The sequence below is a fragment of the Cyprinodon variegatus genome, unplaced genomic scaffold (assembly GCF_000732505.1).
Source record: "Cyprinodon variegatus isolate N-32 unplaced genomic scaffold, C_variegatus-1.0 Scaffold266, whole genome shotgun sequence".
NCBI classification, from domain to species: Eukaryota; Metazoa; Chordata; class Actinopteri; order Cyprinodontiformes; family Cyprinodontidae; genus Cyprinodon; species Cyprinodon variegatus.
In genome coordinates this window covers 334699-350801 of record NW_015150719.1, presented here as the reverse complement: position 1 = coordinate 350801, position 16103 = coordinate 334699, and the positions used below count along the sequence as shown (strand labels likewise).

General features: G+C 41.1%; 1 protein-coding gene across 2 annotated transcripts in view; it reads left to right on the top strand.

Moving 5' to 3' along the window:
• bach2 (BTB and CNC homology 1, basic leucine zipper transcription factor 2) overlaps positions 1–16103 on the top strand; it is a 112701-nt gene that overhangs the window by 71555 nt on the left and 25043 nt on the right. For both annotated transcript variants that reach the window (XM_015382776.1, XM_015382775.1), the window contains one exon: positions 8001–8255. In XM_015382776.1, the coding sequence (XP_015238262.1) occupies positions 8013–8255 (243 nt within the window). In that variant the 5' untranslated portion in view covers positions 8001–8012. The remainder of the gene's footprint in view (positions 1–8000; positions 8256–16103) is intronic.

The window sequence follows — 16103 nt, the reverse complement described above, 5'->3', positions numbered from 1 at the left end:
CATGTGTCCCCCCCAATAGTAAACATATTCCTACGCCCTTGCTTGGATTGAGGAGGTAAAAGAGACACTTTGCCAATGGAGTAAGACAATTTACACTTTAAATAAGAAAAAAATGATTGCATTGTCTTATTTCAAGTGCATAATATCTAATTATATTATTTTAAGAGTAAAAATACTCCTTCCATTTTCCTACTCAAATTAAGGGTAAATACACTTAATTTAAGACATTTTTACTGGACTCTACTAGTGGTGATGTGTGTTGCACACTGTGGACTACAGCAACAACTATCTAATTTACCTACTTAAATTAAGGGTAAATACACTCAATTTAAGAAATCTTTACTTTTTTCTAGATTATTTTTCCAGTGTAGTTAGGTTATCTAATCTAGCATTATGATAATACTTCCTTATGTGAACTGATGGGGAAATAATCAGAGGAAAAGTTGGTTCTTCATTAAACCCATTTTCCAGCCGCATGTGGCTCTTTGGACCCTCTACAATGGCCCTAAATAGTGTTTAAAAATTATATAAAGATAATGTACTATAAGAACGTACCAGTCTTAGACGCTTTTGTGGGTATTTTAAAAATTTGAAAAGCACCAGAAATATGTTTTCAGAGCAATTTTTCCTTTAATTAGTTTGAAACTAGGTGTTATTATTATTATTATATATTTTTCACATCAAATAATACCCTGTAGAAAATATCCATGCTTCAGTTATATCAATCGTTTTTCCTTATTTTAAAAGAACCCAAATACTTTCTTGGTTATTTAAAATGGCAACCGATTTAATCATGGCAGATTTTCAACAAAAATAATAGGTTGTTTATTTTATTAAAAAATCTTGTAATATTTTGGGGCTCTAAACGACTTTAATTAGCTGGATGGGGGTAAAATGGCTCTTTTGATATGAAAGGTTGCAAACCCCTGCTCTAAAGCAACACAATAAGCCAATTATACACTGCAAAAAATGACATCTAAAATAAGTAATTTCTTTCTTAAAATAAGTACATTTTTTATTGAATTTAGGCAGTAAGTGAGACAATTTGCCAAAGGAACAAGAGAAATTACATTTGAAATAAGGAAAAAACAATTGCATTGTCTTAATTCAAGTGCATCTTATCTAATTATCTTATTTTAAGAGTAAATATACTAATTCCATTGGTAGATCATCTTATTTACTGACTCAAATTGGAGGTACATTTTTGCAGTGTAGTTTGCATTAAGCACCGCGGTACAAAGTGATTCATTTGTGGTTACCTGACTGTGGTCTAATAAAACCAATGTTTATCGAACAGGATTGCATTTGAAGAAAAGAAAAGCTTAAGAAAATCATTAGAACTGTGAATTCGGATCATGACGTAAGGATCTTAGCGTATAGGCGCTCTGCTGCAGGACTGACTGGTGCACTAAGGGTCCAACCAGGAGGGCATGTGACAATATAGATAAGTTATCTAGGAAGCAGAGCTTGGGCACTCTGTCCTCCCAATGAGGATGAACTCTGATTTTATTGCCAAATCCCTGAAACAGGAGAGGAAATCAAATCTGATCGCATCCTCAGAGGAAATGTAAAGGAGGAGCTGAGGAGGTGTCATTTCCCCCACTTCTGGAACTTAATGAGGTCACCCAGGTAGCAAATATTAAACACAGATGCGTAATATCAGAAAGTTACTATCTGGCATTTAGCCAATGAGAACTTAATAGATAAAGCTGAGTTTCTCAGTCACAATAAATAATCTGGTCCTCATCAGCTTCTAAAAACACCTGATGCTAAGTGCAATCATTTATTAAACGCCATAAGGAAATAGATCATTACAACAGTCCTGCATCAGTAAAATCATTTAGAATCATGTTGTTGAGATCATTTAAACATTTTCCCTCATCCTGTTTATTATTGCACCACAAAAAAATGAATCTAGATAAGTCATTTTTTCTTAAAATAAGTGCCTTTTGTCTTGAATTGAGGAGATAAGTGAGACATTTTGCCAATGGAATAAGAACATTTACATTTAAAATTACATTGTCTTATTTCAATTGCATGTTATCTAATTATCTTATTTTAGGAGTAAAAAATACTCATTCCATTGGCAGATCATCTTATTTATCTACTCAAATCTAGAATAAATAAACTTAATTTAAGATATTCTAATTTATTTCTAGATAATTTTTCCAGTGTACTAAAGAAGAAAAATAGAAGCAGCTTATTATTATGTTAAAAGGCTGCTATAAAGATGAACTTTCGCCCGTCTGTGCGCTCTTCTAAGCAGATATTTGCCACGCAGTCATTTTCTGACATGTATGTCTGAACAGGTGTCTGAATGTAGGTTTGAGTCGTCAGTGAACCGAGGAGATATGATGAGCAGAAACAGCAGGTTTAGAGTCCCCCACTCTGGAAGCTGTATTCCTGAGGTGAACATTAACACAGTTTTACCTCTCTATCCCTGCTCTGCTTTTCCCTGTGTGGGATTCACTGCTGCCGCGTTCTAGTAGATTATTTACATCTGCTCTTCTTCACTTAAGGGTTTTCTGCTGGATCCATTCATAGAGCTGACTAGAAATAAGAGCACATCCCAAGGCTGTTTCTTTACTACTGTAGTTGAACATGAGGTCATTTAGCGACGCTTTACTGGAAAACTATTTAGATAAATTCACTAGATTCAGTTCTCTTCTGCTAGAACAGATTGATCTATCAGATTTCAATTCTATTCAGTTAATTTCTATAGCTCCAATTCACAAAACATGTCATCTCAAAGCACTTTCCAGTTCACCAGATCATCCAGTCAGATTGATTCAAAGTTTTCTATCTTAAGGAAAACCAGTTGATTGCATCGACTCATTGACTCTTCAGCAATCCCTCACACTAAGCATGCTTGGAGTGACAGTGGAGAGGAAAAACTCCCTTTGAACAGGAAGAAACCTTCAGCAGAACCAGGCTCAGTGTGAGCGGCCATCTGCTGAGGCCGACTGGGGTTCAAGGAGACAGAAGCAGACATAGAAAAAGAAGCATAGATACAAAAGGCAACTGTAAAAGGCGGCCCCGTCCAGGAAACACACAGCCAGGCAGACGAGCTCCGAGCCAGCTCCCATGTCAGAGGATGAAGAGAGCACATCCAGTTAGTCACAGTCAGAGAAACAGGACTACACTGAAAAACAGGCCAAGCTCCAACATCTAGAAACAAAGGTGTTGATGGCAGCAGCACAGCTGATATTTCTCTCCAGGATGGAGTCACAGCCAAACAGGAACAGACCAGATGAAGCTACTATGAGAAAAAGCAGAGAGAGCAGAACGTTAGAGATTGAACTAACAGATTCTGCAGAGTGGGAGAATAGAGATAGAATGAAGCAGAATGATGAAATAGGGGTCCCTATGTCCTCCAGCAGTCTAAGCCTATAGCAGCATAACTATAGAGATAGCTCAGGGTAAAAACTTGTCTTTATTAGGGTAAAAATGCATTTGGGATTTTTTCTTCAAAATTCAATGAATGTTAAGGTTGCTCTTCAACAATTACCTGGTTAATGATTCTGACATTTTGTAATCTTTAAACATTTGTGATTTTTTTCTTCTCAACCTGGACGTTAGTTTCTGTGTCCTTAATTAAAGTTTCAATAAACACATCAGTCTACAGATTAATTAAACTATGCTCTCCAGGCCTGTGAGAAGCCTAACTGCAATTTAAGGTTATAAATATTTTACTTACAGATCTACTTGTAGACAGCATGATGTATTTCTGAGTCTTATTCTACTAAGTGTATTTAAACTGTTCCTCTTTAATATATCTTTATTATTTATATTCCTTTCACGTTTCTAATGTGTCAGTGAGATCATCGTTTAATGTTTGTGGTTCTGTGGTAATTAGCGAAAGACAAATATAAAGAGTTTCTTCTTCTTTATTAAAGCCTCAGTTTACAGATTAAAATGCAAACATATAAAGAAACCAACCTTAGTTGGTTACTATATCAATTCCAGGATCAATAAAGTAAATCATTAGTATCTTCAGCCAGTGTTGAAGGCCAAAGGAAACCTTTCGGTCTGGATTTGTGATGTAAGGACTGAGAGGACTTGATAGGAAATGGAAGACTCTTCCACAGTCTGGGTGCTGATAGAGAAGGCTCTATGGCCTCTGGACCTTAGTCTAGCTTTAGGCTCAGATGGCAGTATGTGTTCCGCTGACCTCAAGGCTCTAGGTTTAGTGTAGCACTGCAGCAGCTCTTTATAAAATGGGGCCAAAAAAAAAATCAATAACACCTTAAATTTACCCCAAATTCAAAAGAAAGCCAGGAAATGGTGCAAAGAACAGGGATGCAAGATTCCCGCCTCTTTTACGCCTTTCCTACAGGCCAAAAACACAGTTTGAACCCAGGAACATCTGCTTTTAGTGGCAGTGGGAACAGCCCACTGGTGTGTGTCTACCAGGGTCAAACGACTAGGCTAGCGACCTGCGTTAAAATCACCTAGGCTCTGATCTACATGCTGTGGAAACACCAGAGCCATGTTGACCCAATAATTACGTGATGCCACTGAACGTAACGTATGGATGTCAACACATTGTGCCAGTCGCTTCTGATATAACAAGCAGAAACATTCGATAAACATGGAGCAGCTCTGGTGAGAGGGATTCAGACAGATAAAAGAGCGAAACAATAAAGCACACTGTCTACGCCCTGGCTTCCTTCCATGCTGCTCTCCATTGTTTACTTTCCTGATTTCTGTTGAATTGGTGACATCATCAACGCTAACCCAGTGTGATGGCCTGACCAGGCCTGCAGCAGCTGCCAGCGAGGGGTTAGACCAGCTATTTTATAGCCAGTGGGAAGGGAGGCAAATGCTGATTGTTAGCGGGTTGATTGTTAGCGGGTCAACCATGTTTGGAATTCATGCATTAACCCGCCATTTTCAGTGGGAAAGAGGCTGTAATCTTGGTCAGTATGGTGCCTCAGCATCTTAAACACGCTGGAGGACTACAGTAATCCAGATCTAATTTTCAAAGTTAGCCCAAGGAAGTTAAGATTCAATCTTTACAAAGGGTTAATGAAAAAAGGCCTCCTTTAATGACCACACTGATATGTTTATCAAGTTAAACAGGGGATGAACCATTAAACACAAAGGGACGGCAGTGGGACGGGAAACATGACCAAGCAGTTTATCACTTAGTCCAAAGCTTAGCTTAGCTATAATAAATTCCCTCTTAGCCGTACCTGGACTTACCTAAAAAAAATTGGAAATTTTGCTGAATTTGGTGGACTTAATGTCATTGATAAATCACGTGTCAGTGAGAAGAGACTTTGTGCCTTTTGAAGGGGAATATATACCGGCCACAAAGAAAAGGGCCCCAGTACAGAGCCCTGTGGTTAACAACATAAATTCCTCTGAATAAGCAGTTTTATTTTTAAACCCAATCTGCATATCTAACCACCCCTTTACAGACGACAATTGTTATCAGATAACACAACATGCCGCTGGAACCAAAAGCTGATATGATAGCAGTATATCTACCCAATAATATCTACACCTTCTGAAATAGTTTTTGTATGTCATCTTCAGCATGTAATTATTTGCATCATCTATTGCACCATCATCAATGCGCCTCAACATCTTAAGCTTATCTCTTTGGTTTGTATGGTAACACCACGTCCAGCTCATTACACAGGTCTTCATCTTTCACCATCATCTGTGACGGTGAACGGTCTGTGACCAACTCCTGAGGCGGATCAGAGGGTTGATCCGCCGATCAGTGAGACATGCAGGACATGTAAATCACAGATTGAAAGTTTGGTCTGAAAGGAGGTTATGACTCATCTGCTCAGTCAGGCGGTGAGAACAATGTTTACGCCGCTCAGAACTCGTGTTTCGATCAGAAGGAGGGTGTTTGAGTTTGAAGGGGTAAGAAGATCGAATCTAACCTCAACATTTATCTGATTAAAGTAAAATTCTTGGAAAATTTAAATTTGAAGCCAATAGTGTTATTTGAATCCAGGATAAGAACTTATTACCTTTGTAACATTGAAAAAATAGGGATATTTTGATGGCAAAAATTTATGTCAAATTAATAACAAGAAATGCCAACTAACAAAAGTGCTTCTAGAAGAAATTTATGAAAAACACTCTGAGAGTAAAAGAAACCAACATAACCTCAGAGGCTTTAATCCTGATACTGGAACTTAATTTTTTAACTAGGCTTAACAATTAAACCTAGGGGATGTTAGTAGGGCTGAAAAAATTAAAGGGCCTCCTCATGTGCGTACCAGCTGACCCGCTGCCTTCACCCCTCCTGGAGTGGTGATTTTTTTTAGCCCCCTTTGTGTGTGAAACTATTTGACTCAAATCTGCATTGAATAGGATGCATATTTGCAGTGTGCTTCATATTCATTATCACAGACTTTTTCCACGCAGTTGTTTGTTTTTTCCCATTCCTCCCTAAATTTCTGCATCCTTTTTCTCTATGCGAAGGTGCACCGCCCCTCAAAGCAGCGTCAGCATTTAAATTCGTTCCCCATGCTGCTCTGTTGTCTCCCGCTATCTTCTCCGTGAGCAACACTTGGCTCGACCAATGAGAGTATTCTGGATCGTTACATATATGTTGTCAGATCATTGGTCCCAATGCAGGACAGGGACGGAACAAGTTTACCGTACATTTTGTATCTACCGTGCATTTGTTTTTCATATTCCAATAACTCTTTACCGACTATTGTTTTACTCCAACAGTGATACGGGACAAAGCTCGTTCCTTTTCCACTGAATACGGGGCAGGTACTTCTATTTCAAAATACAGAACGATTCCGTTTATCAAGGGACGGTTGGCAACGCTATATGCAAGTGATTAATAATGCTAACTTGTCCTATAAAGGGTTAAGGGCAACAAGTGAAGAAAAAAAACACATGTGGTTGTAAGGGCTGTTCAGGGAAACTCCAGCTAATAGAGTCTCCTTCTTCTGTAGCTCAGTGGCATGCTGTATTCCACCTCCACTGAAGAAAAATCCTGCTTTGTTCAGAGACAGCAGCAACATGCTATGAAAGCACAGGAGCAAATTAACCTTAGTCACCAATTGTAGCTACCTAAAAATGTTCTACCCTGTAAAGCGAAGCCCTAACTGAGCCGACAGATGCCCTGGTGCAGATTATGATCTCATATAAAGGTCATGTGAGTGTGTTGTTTGTGTAGGTGTGTGTTTGGCCTCTGTGTTTTATAACAGACAGTGATCCTTCCTGTCAGGCAGAGGTGAGCAGTCAGACGGTTGGAGGGAACTTAGTTTTTAACTGTTGAATTCCATGGAGGAGATATGGGATCGTCAATGAGGAGCTCACAGATGCCAAACAAACATTTGAACAATGTTATTTCATTGAGGTGGAAAAATAATTCCAAAAATATCATTGACAGGTTCATTATTGGACATTGTTGTTCTGTGATAGATGGTTCTAGTGTTTGGAACCAGTTCAGACATATTAGAAACCTGGAAAACTGAAAGCAAAGTGTCATAAAAGAAGAAACTCCACAACAGGAATGAAACACAACTGGTGAGAAACAGGACTATAATGTTGGTGAAAAATGGTGAACTGTGAGGAAGAGGCTTTGCTGTCACTCTGGTGCGGCTCCAGTAGCAAACAACCATGAATAAAACAAGCACATTTTCCCAGGCGAGTGAAAACAAATGGAGCGTTTTGGACACTGTTCAGTCCATTTCTACCTCCTGTCACTGGATCTTTGGTCATTTTTAGATGGACAAGAAAAGCTCCTGCAGAGAAGCGGTCAGACAGTCAGGATCTCAGTCCCCTGTGGCTGAAACCGAAAGGAAAGCCTTGCCTTGCAAAATTGAATCCATCGTCTCCAACTCTAGAATTGAAGCCATGTGGACAATAGCTTGACAAAAACATGAGAAGCAGCAGCCAGTTGTTGCTGTTTAAGTTGAATGGTGCGGCTGCCGCTGCTGATGTCAGTCCTGTGGCATGCCCTGCCTGCACTTGGCTGTAAGCTGATTCCTCCTATGTTGTGCTTCTATTTCTAGGGTGTGAGCGGAATGTCCGTGGATGAGAAGACTGAAGACCCAATGTATGTGTATGAGTCGACGGTTCATTGTACCAATATCCTCCTCTGCCTTAATGACCAGCGGAAGCAGGATATCCTGTGCGATGTGACAGTCCTGGTGGAGGGCAAGGAGTTCCGAGGGCACCGGGCGGTCCTGGCTGCCTGCAGCGAGTATTTTCTCCAGGCACTGGTTGGCCAAGCGGAGAATGCATTGGTGGTTAGCCTTCCTGAAGAGGTAGGTTCTCTCAAACACACTGCAGGTTCCTTTTCCTACCAAACTGATCCCTGTGCATAGCCTTCTTTCTGTTACCACTGGATAACATGAACTGATTTTATATCATCCTGAACCATAAATACGGTGCATCGTGATTCTTCATGACATAAGGCTTTCATACACTGATGCAAAATAGCTGATCATCACTTATTTATAATGTGTTTTGAGTTTGAATTTATTTTATAATCAGAATGAGCCCCATTTAGCCATGATCATGTGCACAAAATAGGAATTTGATACATAGATACAGTTCTGAGAGCTGCTTGTTTATGTTAAAGAAGATGGGAGGTGGATGGGAGTTTATTTCAGTTATATATAGATAATTGTTTTTATTTATAATTGTTTATGCCTTAAACTATGAATGACAAAGGGGAAATGTGGATCTAACAGCACATCAACCTCAAAGTTTACAGAGAACATTCAATTAAATCACACAGAAGAAATTGGTTAAAAATTCCCAATCTAAGCGAACCCAGCTGCTTGCCTCCAATCACTGACTTTGAGGATACAGCACAGGTTCACAGTGAAAACTTTGCCCTGTTGCTGTAGGAGAAAAAGGCGTAATGAAAGTGATCCCTATGTCCTCCAGCAGCCTTAGCCTTTAGCAGCATAACTATAAGTAGCTCAGGATAACCTAGAAAAAAGAAAAAGAAAAACTGTGCAAAAAAGCCTAATATAAAGAACTAGAACTATATTATCCATTTTAACATTTCAGTAGTAATTTGTAAAGGGAATGCTTTGTTTAACCCTTTAATTTTGCTACTGTGGAAACTGTAAGTACCACAGGAACCTGATACCCCATTCTGCTCTTGTTTAAAGGTTTGATCAAGCATAATGCCAAAGAGAATGCTTTGCTGGAGTTTCTGAACTCATATTTAACATTCAATGAGAAAAAGTAGTGGGTACTTTGTTGCGAAAGTGTCCGGAGGATCAGTTATCTGTAGAGCCCAAGGTTGATCATTTTGGACCCTGACATTTGCAGCTGCCTCAGACTACTTTTAGAAGAAGGTTTCCGTGTTGAATGTAAAAAAATAGCCTGGTTCCCAAAGAGCTAATGAATAAACATTTGTTCTTCAAGGGATCCATGGGTTGTGCTCATTGTTATTTGCCTTAATTGATGCAATGCTGTATCTTTTGTGTGCTTCTCTCTGCATCATCATATTAGAAAACTCTTCCTTGCGTTACATACTCCATGAGAGGCCGTCATTGTGATGTCTCTGACCTGTCTTGGAGGTTCTAGCTGCTTGTTCTGAGCAGAACATTTCATCTAATAGTCCAACAACAGATGAACAATTGGTCAGAATTTGGTTTTTAATTTGAAGGAGCAAAGACGATTTTCCACTTCTGTTTCTCAGGTTAGAAATCCCCTTTAGTTAAGGTGTATTTGCATATTTCTGAGGACCAGCTGGCACAGACAATAAGAAAAGATGAACATTTGTATGATACGTCTGCTAAATAATATAAAGGACTTTTCTGCCCCCTCCCCTTCGTCCATCAAAGATATACTGAGCACAAACCTCAACAGACTGGACCCTAAGCTTTGCTACAAGCCCTCAGAGGGAAATGTTTTTTATTGGCAGAGTCTGTGTCAGCTGCTGGACTGTTTACACGATCATTAAAAGCTAATCATGTTCACTCCGAGTAAAAGAGATCACACTATTCACAACAGATTTATAGATCACAGGCTTATAAGACTAAAGGACCTAAGCTTCCTAAAGGAGTACAGTCTGCTCTGTCCCTGCTTGCAGACAGCTTTACAGGTGCGTCTGCAGTTCAGTGTGTTTTCCAGGTGAACACTGAGGTATTTTTACACCGCCACACGCTCCGCTTCTTTCCCCATGATGCTAATAGTGCTGAAAAACACTTTTATCTACCTTGAAATCTACAATTATGTTTCTTTATTGGATGCTAATTAAAGTTAATTGTTAGTTGTTTTTGCCATAAAGCAGTCCAGCACGCTGTCTTTAACGTTTCCTGACTATAGCCCCATTTTCACTACCCTCTGAAAACCGATCAACGCCGAGCTTGGATCAGTTAACCATGGCGAGCTCGGTTCCTTAAGACCGTTTACACACCACGCTAACACGGCTCCTCGCCTCCAAGAGGCGATCTACGCTACTAATGCTCTCTAGAGGGAACAAGCAAACCAACATGGCGGCACACGTAACATAGTTTGTGGAGAATGAGGCAAAGAAGGCAGCCTTTGATGAATTTACTTGACAGAGTCTGGTTTTGGGAAGTGGATACAACAAACGATAGTCTAATCAGGGCTTCCAGATGCAGGAAACAACATCAGGCATCTAGGTTCATCACACTTATCCCTTGTTTTGGAGTGTATGTAAAAAGCTTTAGCGGGGTGAAAGGTGTATTTAGGAGCAGATGTCAGTAAAAATCAGTTTTAATTAGGCACTCGAGGTGTGACAGAAGGGAGGAGCATTTAATCTGTAGTACTTTTATTTCCAATTAGCGCCTGTTATCTATCACCATACAGTGTCACTGACATGTAGCACATAGCAGCTAGATCAACACAGCCCCACTCTCACTGCTTACATGAGCTAAGTGTGACTTTTCAGTGATGATCACAATAACCAACTCCTGTTCGCATTGTTTCATAGATTTGCAGATAAAATGACCGATCGTTTATCTGAGACGACGTGAAGAAATGAATTCTCGACCAGAGGCTAAAGCAAATGCTGGTCACACTGAAATAATGACATGATAAAAGCACCCCCTCTGACATATTGATGTCACACAGACACATACCCGCGTCCCCAAACATGCTGCTGTGAAACTGGGGCACATCCCACATGTGCTGCAGAGCTGTGGCTCCTCAGTGGGGCCAGCATGCATTAATAAAGGAACATCTGTCTCACAGCTTTTTTTGCTGCAGAGATTGGCAGTATCAGATTGTCATCTGTATGGAATAATTAGGATTTTTTTTCCCTCACTAATTCAAAGAATTACTGCAAGGAGGGACATTTAATTGCTTCAAGAGAAACAAAGCTTTTAGTGGAATTGTATGGAATACAATATAATTCCCTGTTTTAAGGTGCAGGAGTAATTTTCTCTGGTTGTGTCAGAGGCTAAAGGGCAGATTAGACTTCTGCCAACGCACACATCCAATGTGGCTTGGGTCTGATCGCGAACCAGTGTTGCTGGTATGCTTCTGGAATTTCTTGGGATGCACAGCAGTTTCCTGCCAAAGCCCTAGGGGGAGCCTATTTGGTAACTCCTGGAGAACTTTTAAAAATGGCGCCCGGGCACCAAATGGAGAAGGACGACCACACAGACAGCAGGGAAGGCATACCAAGGACCAATCACAGCTGCTTTTTGTCTGTGCACTTCTGATTGAGGTCTGCACGGGTTTGCGACCATCTGGTGCGTAGTCAGGATATTATTGAGGTGTGCGACGACGGTTGCTGAACCTCTGCGCGGGGGGCGTGGTCGTGCACAGAGATAGATTTGACGGTTGCAGAGGCTATGCGTCAGAAGCATAAATTGGCCTTCGTTCAAACCTAAAGTAGCAGAAGCAGCTGGTATACGTGGAAATTCAATGGTTTACGCGCATCAAGGTGGAGCAAACGTCCTGCAGCGCATCTGAGCAGCAGGAGCAGTGCCTCATGAGCTTCTGAGGATCTGACTCGTGTGATGCACTTTAGAAGCAGAGGCTGCTGGGTTGGAAAAACTGAACTTTAGCTGCTGGACGCACCTCATTAACCAATCAGAGAAGCTGATCTGGGAGCTGGCAGGGAGACAGACACAGCACTGCTGATGGAGAGCGCTATGATCACTCCTCTGAAACAGTTTATTTACACCTGGCGTTTAATGTTTATTAAAGTATCTGCTGGTAAAATATGTTAAATTTATTATTCTGGTAGCTGCAGTGTGGATTACGTACATGAAAAACCCTTCCAGCCGCTGTGAACAGTAGCGGAAAACAGACATCCAAAGTCTCCCGGAAGTTCCGGGAGTCTCCCTGATATAGATAGTTGTTCACGGATGCCCACGAGTTGGATAAATTATCCCAGATTTTAGACCATGCAAGGTGGTGATTTTTTTATTTGAGTGAGAGCGAGCAGGCAGTACAATAATTTGTGCATCATGTGAGGATTATAGAACTACTTCGATTGCTCAGGAACAACAAGAGAGTGCAGGGTGTGAGGAGGAGGTTGCTGGTGAAACCTTTGCATGTCTGTCCAAAGTGATGCTCGGTTCAACCAGCGTTCCAGGCGACTGGTGGTCAGAGAGCTGATTGGATCAGTCCGATTACTTTCAGGTTACTCTCACCTATTTACCACTCAAAGCTGTGCATCCTGGGAAAGGATGCACAGCTTTGAGTGGTAAAAACTAAAAATATAGGACTAATTTTACAGCAGAATATACTAAAGTATATCCACATCTACTGAAGGTGAGGAACAGAGGTGGATCTAGACCAAATGTACCAGGGGGCCAGGAGGGGGGCATCATGTTGTCATGGGGGCCCAGAAAGGCATGAAATAAAAAACAGGACAAGAGATTCAAGTATATTAAGAGAGCTGCATGAAGGGAAATTTCTATTCAATTAGGTTCAATAGAAATTCTATTTCTTATGAGGTTGATATGAATTTATAATTTAGGAATTTTACTTTTTTTTGACTTTTTATGGGTTTAAGCATCTCCCTGAAATGAGTTTTTGGAACTTGGGATGTCTGGGAAAACCGCGAAGAGGCGCCCGGGCCAGAGGCTGCTGTATAACTGGGTTTCTAGTGACAGAGCTCCGCCGGTGTACGGAGGTCTGAGCGGCTCCCACAGAAATAATCTTTGAAGGCAGGATGGTAATCTGGATGAGCTGACTGCACTGATGATGTTTTCAGGTGGACTTTCTCACTTCAACATAGATTCAAACTACTTTTTACCCGCTGATCACAGCAAATATGGCTGCCATTGTTCCAGGCAAAGAAAGGATAGGGTGGCTCCGCCCAGCGTGCATTAGACCCAGTTTACCGCTGCGCAGCCAGAGCAGCAAAGATGCTTCAGCTGAGCGTCAGAACTAAACCTGTACAAGCATCAAAAATGAAGCAGCACACACGTTTCTGCTGCTCTTGCTGCTTGGGGTGTGAAAGTATTTTGAGATCACAAACCTGCTGTTGTGATACTGACTACCAAAGTTACCAAAGTGGGCGTGCGCTCGTTAGGGATGTAAAAAAAAAATTGATTACAAATATACAAATATTGTCTAATAAAAAACTGTGATATTTCATTAGACAATACAGTATTGCAGTTTTTCATCAGACCATATTTTTACTGATTTAAAATAAATGGATACTAATGTAAAAAATGCTTATTGGGCAAACATCCATGTCTCTGTTTATTTTTATACAAACGCTTGTGAGGCTTTCCAGAGATATGTTATTATAAAAGTCACAATGTTTAATGTTCTTTGTTTGAGAAAAAGTCTGGTCAGCGAGGAATAAGGAGAGGGGAAATATAGGTGCTTCAGCAGCCAGCCCAGGAACAGTGTAAACATAAAAATGTGTGTGTTTGTTTTTTGCTGATGGTTGTTTTTAATGTTCCGTGTCACACTAGGCTTTCCGGTCAATGACTCGAGTCTGCTGACGCATCCCTGCCTCCAGCCTGAACTCTCTGTCTTCTCAGTGATGCTGGGGGAGGCTCTGCTCTGTCGCCAACTGCATCTTTCTGCTTTGCTACTTGTGCTGAAGCAGCACTTGACTGATGCGCAGACTGACTGTGCAGCAGCTGCAGAGGCCTGCCACCTATGGGTAACAAACCGTTCTAATCAGCCGCCGTCTGCGGCTGGGAGGAGAGACGATATGAGGTCAGATGATTCATAAAACAAAGAACACCTCCTCCTCCATCTCCCCTCTCCTGCAGCCCCTACAGGGGCTGGCACAGGGGGTGACATCATCACATCTAATGTGATTGTAGGCTCGCACAGTGGCAGCCAGTTGTGTCAAAGGGCTTTGTTGGTCATCCCATCACTGGACAATATCCTCCTGCTCTCACTCTGTGGCATCATTTGAGCTGAGGTTTTAGTGGATCGTTAGAATCAGCCATCATTGAATGAATGATACGGCCAGATATTTTGTACCCCTGCATATATTTGGCCAGGTCAGCCAGGCCAACAATGACCCTTAATGACTGCCTTTTCAGAGGAATGGGCCAGACGTTTTGAATTGAAAAAGCTTCCTGGATGGGAAGCAAAACATCTTCAAACCTGTTTTTAATAGGTATGAGTCAACTAACTCTTAAGGAATACTCTGTTTGTTATTGATTGTCATAAACTTTCTAATGATAAGAAAATGTTGAATTTACTGACATGTTAACCTACCAACCTACACATCTACTTGTCCTTTAGATCTACCTGCCTTCTATGAAATCAAACTAACTGTACTGTATGGTTGTACAGTTTGCAGCAAGTTTCAGTGTTATATTTTTCAGTATTGTTAGAACATGAAGTCGTCGGCCATGGATGTAATTTTGTTTTCAGAAGCGGGGGGTTGTAACAGAACCCAAAGTAAAAAAATTCTAACAGAAACAGAAAACCAGAGCAGCAGATCAAGACATTTTATGCCCCTGTTACACAGTGCCGATTTATCCGGCGTATGGCTGACGTCCCAGAATCTCCTAAAACGCTGCCATACGCTGAACTTTCTATGGATTTTTTTCTATTTTGGGCGTATAGATAGAGAATTCATGACGACTCCAGAACTTCTGTCCAACGACAGCCTAACTTCTGCATAACGCATGGCAGCATAATGCCCATTAAATGATGCGCAGCCCAGTGTCCTGAGGGGGGCAGTGATGCAACCAGAGGCGCCCGGCCTGCAGAAAAAGGATGATTTGATTGCAGTATTAATCTAGCTGCTGTTTACCACCCGCCAAAAAAAAAAGCGAACATAAAAAAAGAAAAAGAAAGAAAGAAAGTTTTCGGCGTCAGCAGATTGAGCGTCATGTCTGCTAGGAAGTGTGTTGGTGGTGGGCGTGAACGCAGGGAGGATCCATCACCCTCCCCTTCTGGCTCACCCTATGATGGGGATGAAGTCTGGAGGAGAACTGACGGTTTCCTCCTGTGAATCCCCTTTATACCAAAACGCTGCCAATACGCCATTATACAGTAGCTGGAAGTTAGAAACACGTTCAGCGCTCGTCTGGAACACGTCAGATACCTTGATATGCTTGGAGAGAAGTTCTGGATAAGTTACACAGAAGTTACTCAGAGGTTTAGGATAAGCTAGACGCCACGACTGATGAGGAACTGAACGGATGTCAACCATCAGATAATTCCCCTCACCTGGAACTGATGGGCAATAGATGGCATACGCTGGCATACCTACCCGCTTTTCTACGTATGCCGACTTGTTTCATCGTGTTTCAGCGTGCTCATAACTTTTGCAAAACTTACCCATAACTTATCCAGCGTAATTGCCAGCTGGTCTAAATCGTCAAGGTGTGACAGGAGCTTTAGTTGCAATTAAATGTCTAGAAGCAGTGAGGGTTAGGGCAGACCAGAATAATAATAAGTACCAGAGAATAAAAGCCTTTTCTTGAATTCCGGAATGAATTCTGGACTTTGTCTCCAAGTTTGAAGACGTTTCTCTTCCCATCCAGGAAGCTTTTCAATTCAAAATGTCAGGAATAGCGTTGAGTTCCAGGCTTTATAGGGTGAACCAACAAATCTTGTTTTTGTTTAGAAAATATGCAAATTCAAACAGATGAACTGGTCCACCCCTTTGGAATGGGGGGGTCGTTTAGCTTCTTTGTTAGCCTGCAATGCCCCATACTAGGGATGCACGATATTGGGATTTTGGC